This window comes from Alligator sinensis, unplaced genomic scaffold (assembly GCF_000455745.1).
Source record: "Alligator sinensis unplaced genomic scaffold, ASM45574v1 scaffold37_1, whole genome shotgun sequence".
NCBI classification, from domain to species: domain Eukaryota; kingdom Metazoa; phylum Chordata; order Crocodylia; family Alligatoridae; genus Alligator; species Alligator sinensis.
This window is the reverse complement of record NW_005841955.1, coordinates 1295618-1304782: the sequence shown is the minus strand read 5'-3', so window position 1 is coordinate 1304782 and position 9165 is coordinate 1295618. Positions and strand designations below refer to the sequence as shown.

General features: G+C 40.1%; 1 protein-coding gene across 6 annotated transcripts in view; it reads left to right on the top strand.

Annotated features, from left to right (window-relative positions):
• MYO6 (myosin VI) overlaps positions 1 to 9165 on the top strand; it is a 190440-nt gene that overhangs the window by 128953 nt on the left and 52322 nt on the right. For all 6 annotated transcript variants that reach the window (XM_006020470.3, XM_006020468.3, XM_025200086.1 and 3 more), the window contains 3 exons: positions 2318 to 2445; positions 4196 to 4291; positions 6866 to 7039. In XM_006020470.3, the coding sequence (XP_006020532.1) occupies positions 2318 to 2445; positions 4196 to 4291; positions 6866 to 7039 (398 nt within the window). The remainder of the gene's footprint in view (positions 1 to 2317; positions 2446 to 4195; positions 4292 to 6865; positions 7040 to 9165) is intronic.

Genomic DNA, 9165 nt, shown 5'->3' with positions numbered 1-9165 from the left:
TGGGCCCGTTAGGCTCCGCAGCGCTTAGAGTTCTTCACGAAACGTGAAGTCCTCCTCCTCCAGATGGTTGTGGAGTCCTCCCTTGCGGGGTTCTCCTTGGAGTTCTCCAACTTGGGCGGAAACCGCTCAAGCCTCTTATATGGCTAGCAAGCCAATCACTAGCCGCCACATGGGAATAATTTAGAACTGGCCAATAGTGGGACACAAATTTGCATGCGGGTGGTGGGAACTCTTTTGCACCGGGGTTTTCTCTTTGCAACTGAGAAATGCACCCTGCAAAGAAAGCTCCTTGTGGCAGGAAATAATTTAGCAGTGCCGAAGCGCGCGCACACAAAATCACACCCTTGGGTTGTGACACTTCTGTATTTTATATTGGCAACACTCAAAAATCCTAGTCAGCAATTGGGCTTCATTATGCTGGGGTGCTGTACAAAAATATACCATGTCACAACACTTTCCCTGAGACTTGTGAACAGGGCCAAATCAATTAATGAAAATGATTAATTTGAGACGTACAGAACACAGGTTTTGCAGTATGAGATTGAGGTGAACCAAAGTAGATGGTGTGTTTATGGGAAAGAGAGGTTTTTCCTTTGTATTCTCAGATTTTTTTTCCTTTCACTATATTGTATAAACTGATCAGAGAGAGAAAGAAAGAAGGTAAAACAAAACTGTAGGCATGTGTGCTGCTTTGCGTTAAGCCCAAACTGATAGATCATTCAGCTACAGAGTTTGGTCTCTTACCTTCTCATCCCATGAATCTTGCATTGTTTGCTGCATAGTGGTGCATCTTCTACAGGTGGGTTGGCAAATGACCTCACTTCCACTTTGCCCATAGTCTGGCAGTCGGGGCACTTTTCTGGAAGTGGGGAGATATGAGTTTGAATTACTTCGTGCAGGGGGTGGTATTGACCCTGGATCTCCTACTTACTGAGCTGAGCTCAAACCAAAGCAAACATACATAAAAATTAGGTACTCTCTATACCTCCTACTTTCTGCTGTGCTTTAAAAGAAAAGGGATGCAGTTGCATATAGTGGGAGGAAGCACTTTGATTTCTAAGTCCAGGGAGGGTTTTCAGACTCTGAATCCCATTCTCACATGGGTGTCTAAGTAAGGGCTGCAGGAAGGTTTTTTAGAGAAGTGGGATTTCAGATATCCTTCTTCAGTATTCTCTGTTACATACTTTAGGCATTTCCTTGCTCAATGTGTGCCTGTAATGAAGCACACTGAACAGTGGGGTTAAGGACCTGATTTAGGGTTGTGAATTCCATTTCAAGAGCAAATTACTTAAAGTACCTTTGTGGATGTATCCTCTAAGAAGACAGCTTTTCTCTTTTAACATGATCCCAGAAGTGGATACTTTTTTTCTTCTGCCTTTTGCAGGCCAGATAGCTCTGCTGTTCATGCGTCAGGCAGTTCAGTTCCCACCAAACTAACCTTAGTTTCTAATAACACAAACAGAACAAACTCAAAATCCTCTGTCCTGTCTGGCTATTGGAAGAAGAGCCACTTCCCACTCTGGCTGTCTCCCTAGCAGAGTAGCCTAACTTCTTCTTGCAAGCTGCTCCCTCACAGCTTGCCCTTTCTGCTGTCTTCTCTGGGGTTTTAAGCTTCAGCGGGACACTCCCTCCTTAGCAGAAGGCCTCACAGCTGCAGATCCTTAACAGGGCTGTCTGCCCCTTTTAAAGGGGATGAACCGCCCTTTTACCATCCCTCTGCATCATAGTTAGAAGTTCATAGTGTGCTACAGGATACTGCTTAAATTGGGGGTGTCAAATTAATTTGGTCCCTCAGGTCAGTTCCAAACCACAGGACTTCTTGTGAGCTGGATTCACACTGTAGGGTGTCCCATTAATTGAATAACCCACTTCTAGATCTAGCCTTAGAGCTTCTCATTGCAGTTCCCAAAGCTTCAATCAGTTAATGTGGCCATTGCTGCTCAGCACCCACTATGCTGTCAGGGTGGAGTGATGGGTGTAGTGGTGGCAGTGTTAACTCCTTGCCTGCTGGTGCTGAGTTGGTGACTGGCAGTTGCACCAAGAAGCCCCATGGACTGGATCTGGAGGTGGACCCATGGCCTAGTGTTAACTCCTTTACTGCTGGCAGCTGCAGCAAGAAATGCCATGCCATTATTAATGACCCACCTCTACAGGTCAGATGTTTGCCACCTTTTGGCTTAAATCATGTATGTGAATTTGTTTGTAATGATTGCAATGAAGATGTTGGCAATAATTATGCAGTATTATGCTGATTTATATTTGTATATGTATATATTTAAATAATTTGAAAACATGTTGATTTCTGTTTTGCAAATAGACTTGATTGAAGCAAAATTAGTAGGTGTGCTGGATATCTTGGATGAAGAAAATCGTCTTCCCCAGCCAAGTGACCAGCATTTTACTTCTGAGGTGCACCAGAAACACAAGGACCATTTCAGACTCTCGGTAGGTTTACTTTTGACATCTTTGCTATTTTTATATAATGAGTTCCCGCAACACAGGCTAGTGTCACTTAAGCTCTAGATTTACTGTGAACAAAAAACCTACTAGAATCTTCCAGAGCTTCTCATGCAATGCTCCTTTCTGCACATTTCATTCCTGTTTGGCAGACCATAGTTTGAGTCTCAAGAATATCAGTGATAGGCAGTGTCATTTGAAATGAAAAATTGTACTTGGCCATGAGAATGGTTTTTTCCAGCACAGCTTCTTTGTATTTATAATTTATGCTTTTTCTTATAACATTACTTGTGGAGGAAACCCCCCCCGAGAGAGCTCTATCTAAAGAAGTGTGGTATACTAAGAAATAACTAACTGGGACATGTGTCTGAACTAAATAAAAAAGTTCAAACTATATGGAACCCTCATTGTTATATTGTTTCACAAACCTTAACTCCATTTTAGGATGAAAGGCTTGTTAAACTTTCTAACGAAGCTGATACCTGCTAAAACCAGACTATCGTCATGATCTTACAAAATGGGCCTGTTAAGCCCTAAAACATAAAAATAAATGAAGATTTTAATTAATATTATTTTATAAAGATAGAGTTGATATCACCAGATAAATACTCCTTTCCTTACCTTTTTTGTTTCTCCAAGATGTTTAACAGACTGTTTCTGAGAATATCTGGGTAGTTTTGGATTTCCCTGTTTCCCAGCTAGCATTTCTCAGATGAAAGAACTATTATGTGTGGATTTGTCTAGGCATAGTTTTGAAAGCATAGCACAGGTGTTTTCAACCTTTTTTTAATAAGTGTACCCCCGGCGGCTGGACAGGGGTGGGAAGGCTGCTGGCCACGTGCAAGCCCCCCCCCACATCCAGGAGCACCGCTGCCCTTGCCCCCCGCCCCTCCATGGCCCTGCTCCTGGGAGGCAGCGATGTGGGGTGGTGGGTGGCATTGCTCCTTCCCTGCCCGCATGCACCCCCTAGGGCCTTTCCAAGTACCTCCAGTTGACAACCCCTGGCTTTGCACAATCCAATGGATTCCGTAAAACCTGTGTTGTTTAAGAATATTTTCTACAGTTCAAAAATACAAGAAATTCCACTTCCATGATAACTACAGGCATCAGTAATTTTTTGAAAAAAAAAACTTTTATGAATATTTATTTTCTTTAACTAGATTCCTACACTATGAGAAATTCTTGCTAAGGAAGTCCTAGCACTAGGTATGACATCCAAATCTTCCACTTTGTAGCCATATATTCAGCTTTTAATCCACAGTCCTGCACAACTTGCTTGTCCTGTGACATTCCACCTGCATGCAACTCACTACATTTGAACACAGATCACGTGCTTAGAAAGAATCTCAGCTGAAAGATCCATTTTTAGCCTCTGTCTTTTGTTAGTATGACTTGCACTATGCATCAGCCACATGTTCCCTGTCCCCTGGGGGATTTGTTGTTGGAATGGAGAATGGTTATGATAAAAGCTGGGTTAATCTTGGCAGCATCAGTGGACTATTTTGAGTTGCAGGCTAATGCAAATTGGAAAAAACTCAGAATCTGAGTGCAAAATTGTAAGTTCTCTGAAGTGAAATTTTGGAATATCTCATAGTTCCAATCTAGGTACCTAGGAAAGGTGGTAAATTGTAGAGAATAATGTTTCTGGACAGAAAAAAAAGTATGAGGATGTCAAAGTTTATTGTTATGACCTTTGTCCTTCAGGAGTTTTGTTTGTAATTTGGATTTATAATTGCAGATTCCCAGGAAGTCTAAATTGGCTGTTCACAGAAATATCAGAGATGATGAGGGCTTTATTATCCGACATTTTGCAGGAGCTGTGTGCTATGAAACGGTAACTTTATTTAACAAGAAAATCATATTAATTATTCCTGTTGTATTGTAAAGGAGGACTGTACATGTCTAGTGTTTACCTACAAAAGCTAAAAAAATTAGAATTCTTGTCAACACAGGGCAAGGTTGAAACTCTTTTTAATTTAAGTTTGAATCTCATGATTTCGTTGATTTAAAACCAAAATTATCGCTTCAGTGTGTTTTGATATGTATTCTGAAAGTTTGAGAATTCTGATTTGTTATTGCTTTCCATGTCTTCAAGAAACAAATGGATATTTCACTTTTTTATTATGATGAACCCCAAAGTGCCTAAAAGAATATCCCAAGGTGCCTAAAAGAATATTTGCCAAATAAAAGTTTAAATATAATACATGTGACATGACCAATAGCTCAGAAATAAGCATGTTTGGGACTCAGAGCCAAGTGGAAAACAATCTTCCCATTCCACAGAGTTTTTGAGAATTAAAACTTTGTATTAAGAAGAAAATGAGACCTTTGGAAATGTCCTGGTTACCTCCTCCCCTCTTCCTTCTGTGTCTCTTCCCTCTCCTTGCACACAAACACACATACCAGAAAGCAAGGGTGGATCCACACTGCTTTTTCAGACTGTGGGAGCAGCAGCCAGGAACTTTTTTTTAAAACCCCAAAACAGGGGAGGGAGTGTGCCACTGAGCACGGAGGGGAGGGAAGAGGGTATTGAAAGCAGTAGAGGGAGAGGGATTCTTACCTGATTTGGGGACTTAAAAAAAAAAAACCCCAAAAACCCCAAAAGTCCACAGCTATCGCTCCCACATGATCTGCTCACCCTAGTTGAAGGGGGAAGCTGGGAGCCAGGGTGCAGCCACCCCTGCAATGCTGGTTGCTGCTCCTGCAACTCCTTTACAACATCCTGCACTTGCCCAGGCCAGAAAGGGAGGCGATCCCCGCAACATAGTCACTATCCTGGGGCTTAGGGTACTCATCTGGAAGATGTAAATTCAGACCCCTGTGCAGCCTGAATCTGGGCCTTCCACAAGCCAGATAAGTGTCCTAACCAGCACACTATTGACTGTTTGGAACTGGAATGAATATTTCCATATTTGGGCATGATGGGGGTAGAGCAGAGAGGGCCATATACTTTCTTATAGGCTGGTGGTTATGAACTTCCTGGGTTGGAGTTCATCCTGGTGAGTGCCTTAAGCATGAGGAAATTGGATGTTTTGGGGTGATGCTCCTTCAGGTTTTCACTAGAAATTGTGTGCTGAAGCAGAAAAATCTTCCTGTGAAAAACTGAAACTTTTCTGTGGAATGTACCTTGGTTTTTCTGTCCAAAAACATCCTTTCTGTTAAATAAACAACCCCCTCTCAAAGACCCCTGCTCTACTTTATACATACTATTATTATTATTATTATTATTATTATTATTCTACTAAGTCATAGGCAAAAACTCTCCTTGGTTTAAACAGTATAAAGTTGGGTGCAAACTTCAATCTCTGGATCTATTTAGCTGGCATGATTGACCTTTTAAAGTTAGTTAATTATTAAAGTAACTCAATCATTCCATTCGTTTACTGGAACTGTATATGCACTCTCCATTTCAAAAGTACCTCCTTAGGAACTTAATGCTTGTGATGTTCTTTTAATGAAATACATTTCCAGTGCACCTGAGTAGTAAGAGTTGAAGATGGAAACTAAAGGTATGAACTTGACCTTACTGTGGCCATTGACTTAGTTGAGGCCAGGTTTTTAACCCAGGTCTCATGACTTCTGATCCTATGCTTTGATCATGTTATCATCTTTTCTCCCTTACTGCCATTGGTATGGCATCTAGGACAGTTATCTCAAATACTGAGCTGTTTGAAACAACAATGTGCATTTTTATTTTTACTTGGTGTCACAAATCCATCTGAGGATGGATGCCCAGAGCCCCAAGTTTCTCCTCACTGCACTGCCACACACCCCAAGGAACAGACTGAGGTTGCCCTGAGAGAACTTATCCCAGTACCTCCTTACCCCCCTCAAAGGTGTCTATTTGCCAGACTACATTCTTGCATCCTTTTTAAAACAGGCAGATTTGTTAATCTGATACTCTGTCTCTCTTGTATGATCGTTTGACCAGGTAGGTGTTAGGCATCTTTTAAAATGTAAATATTTTATTGTCTGGTCACACCTAGACCTCTGTGCTTCTTAGTATTTTAGCATATCTCATGGAGGACAAAAACACAAACGAAGTCAAATACTAATTCTCAGCCATGGACTCTTCTGAGAGTAAACAGCAGTGGGCAGTTCAAGTTTTAATCACCTCCTTACTAACAGGACCTTAGCTGAAATATAAAAATGTATCCAAGTTGTATTTACATAAAATACTATAATATGTACAGGTAGGAGAACAACAAAACTGAACACAGCTTCACACTACCTACAAGTGGTGACCAAACACCACAAGAGTGAACCTAACTTGGGAGAATATCCGTGCATGCCACATGATGAAGCCCTAACTTTGTCTTGGAGTGACTCCATGACACCTAGGACCAAATAAAATTTTTAGCACTGTGCTGGTTTAGATATAATGTTTAATGGTTTGCTTTTTTTTTAGACTCAGTTTGTGGAGAAAAACAATGATGCTTTGCATATGTCTCTTCAATCCCTCATATGTGAATCTAAGGACAAGTTTGTCCGGCAACTATTTGAGTCCACTACTAACAACAACAAAGATGCCAAACAAAAAGCGGGAAAGCTTAGCTTCATCAGCGTGGGAAATAAATTCAAGGTATCAGAAAATACATAAAACCCCCCAAACTTATATCTGTTTTTTAAAGTTATTTGAAATAAATGGCACTTAAAGGATGGGAGGTTAGAATGGTTACTTGACTTTCATTAAAAATATTCTCTGAAACAGCTGTATTTAAAAAAAATTTGTCACAGTCAAATTAAGTTGTGTTCTGGGCTATGAAAAAACAAAAAATAGATGAAACTGAAACTGTACTGTTCAAAAAGCAGAAGCTTATAAGTCATTTTTAGCTCATTCAAATAGTTTCAAAAGCTGAAATTTTCTGTGTTCTAACTCTGGTTTCTATAGTTTTTGAGGGGTTTTTCATTTGACAAAAACTGTTTGTCTATCCTATATGGATTGTGAACTCTGGAAGTAAAGATATTCATTTATCCAGTGAGTTGCCATTTTCAGAATTTACAAGTTAAGTTTTTAAAACTAGTTTTTTTTTCTTTAAATATGTTATCAGAAAAACAATAGTCATTGTTTTGATAGAAATATATTCAGTGTGCTGAATGGTTCCTTTTTCCAGTACCTAACCAAAGTATTTGATACTTCTCTTAATTTTCTCCTTTCTTCTGCTTGTTGTAAAGCTGACCTTCAAACCCTGTCTTCTCCACATGTTTCTGCATCTTTTCCTCATTCAGCAGTTTTATTTTAGCTGGATTATTTCAGCTCAGGATGGCTAGAGAGAACTATAGGGAAGTTGAGAGAGAGAAAGCAGGCACAGCCAGGGGCTGCAGGTAAATTTATCACCTTCATGGACTCATTATTTATAGAGCTGCTGCAATTTCAGCAAGAGCTCTTTTTTCAACACATCAGTCTATAATTCTGTCAATGTCGTCTGCTTCTGTGGCATCTTGAATGTGTGTTACTTTCAGTATTTCATTAGTGCTAATTTCTTCCCAGGTACAATACATGTTACTAATAAACACTTTTAAAGTACTGGATATTTCACTTGAGATTAACATTGAGAAATGTTTCATTACTCAAATAGGTCTTTCTATATGGGTTAAGACTAAGAGTTCTTGATTCAGCTGTATTTCAAGAAGTGTGAATAAATCAGTTTTGAATTTTGCTAATTGCTCACGTTACCTAGAGAATGACCTGGAGAAAAGTCCTTCGCGAGTCCCTTTCTTTCCCCATACCAGATTTCAGACATTAACTAGTGCATCATTTTCTAAATTAATTTGGAATGAGACTGATCCTTTATGAGAACTTTACTCTAATATGGGTAACAATGGTTTACATTTCAGAACTGTGAGAACCTAGGAATTCCACTGAAAATAGTGGAATGTTTAGGTACTCAGTAGACTTTAGGCCAGGTTTGGGCAATTATTTTGGGTGGAGGGCCACTTACTGAGTTTTGGCAAGCCATCAAGGGCCACATGACAGGTAGCCAGGGACAGATAAATATTAATTCTCTAAATTTTTTAGAGGCCCCGTGGGCCGGATATAATGGCCTTGTGGGCCATACCCGGCCCACGGGCCACATTTTGCCCACCCCTGCTTTAGGATTTGATTTAATGTTTCCAACAACTTCATCAATTCAAGGAGGAGAAGAAAAATGTTCACCGGATTGTTGCATACAAGTAGCTTCGTACTTTGTTCTGGTAAATCTGTATAGGGACAATTCTATTGTCCCTTCCAAAATAAAATTCCTGGTATTAAAATTATTATTTAATTTAGAAGAGTAATATTAAAATTAGATATGAAAAGTAGATAGGCATCAGTGTTTCTAAAATATTTGCCATGCCCCTCATAACACTCCTTCCCTCATCTCAGCCCCTTGAGCTGGAGGCCGCTAACTTTGTCCACAAGATTATCCCATAAAGCCCTTGCCTTAATCCCAAGAAAGAGAGACTGTGGTAGTATTAGCTAGAGTAGCAGCAATTGAATGTTTCCCTTGAGCCACATCCTGGATCTCCAAGCAGTGAGGTACAAGATTTCCTGAGCAGCCAATTTCCAAAGATTAAAATCAGATACTTTGTTTTATAGTACTCAGCACAAGGGTAAGGCAGTGCTAGGCCCTTTGGAAATTTGTATATTGTCAGTCTTGCTAATTAATGTTGTATGCAAACAAGCAAGTCGGGCATTACAGTGGAAGTTGAGGCTCTTTCTATTCC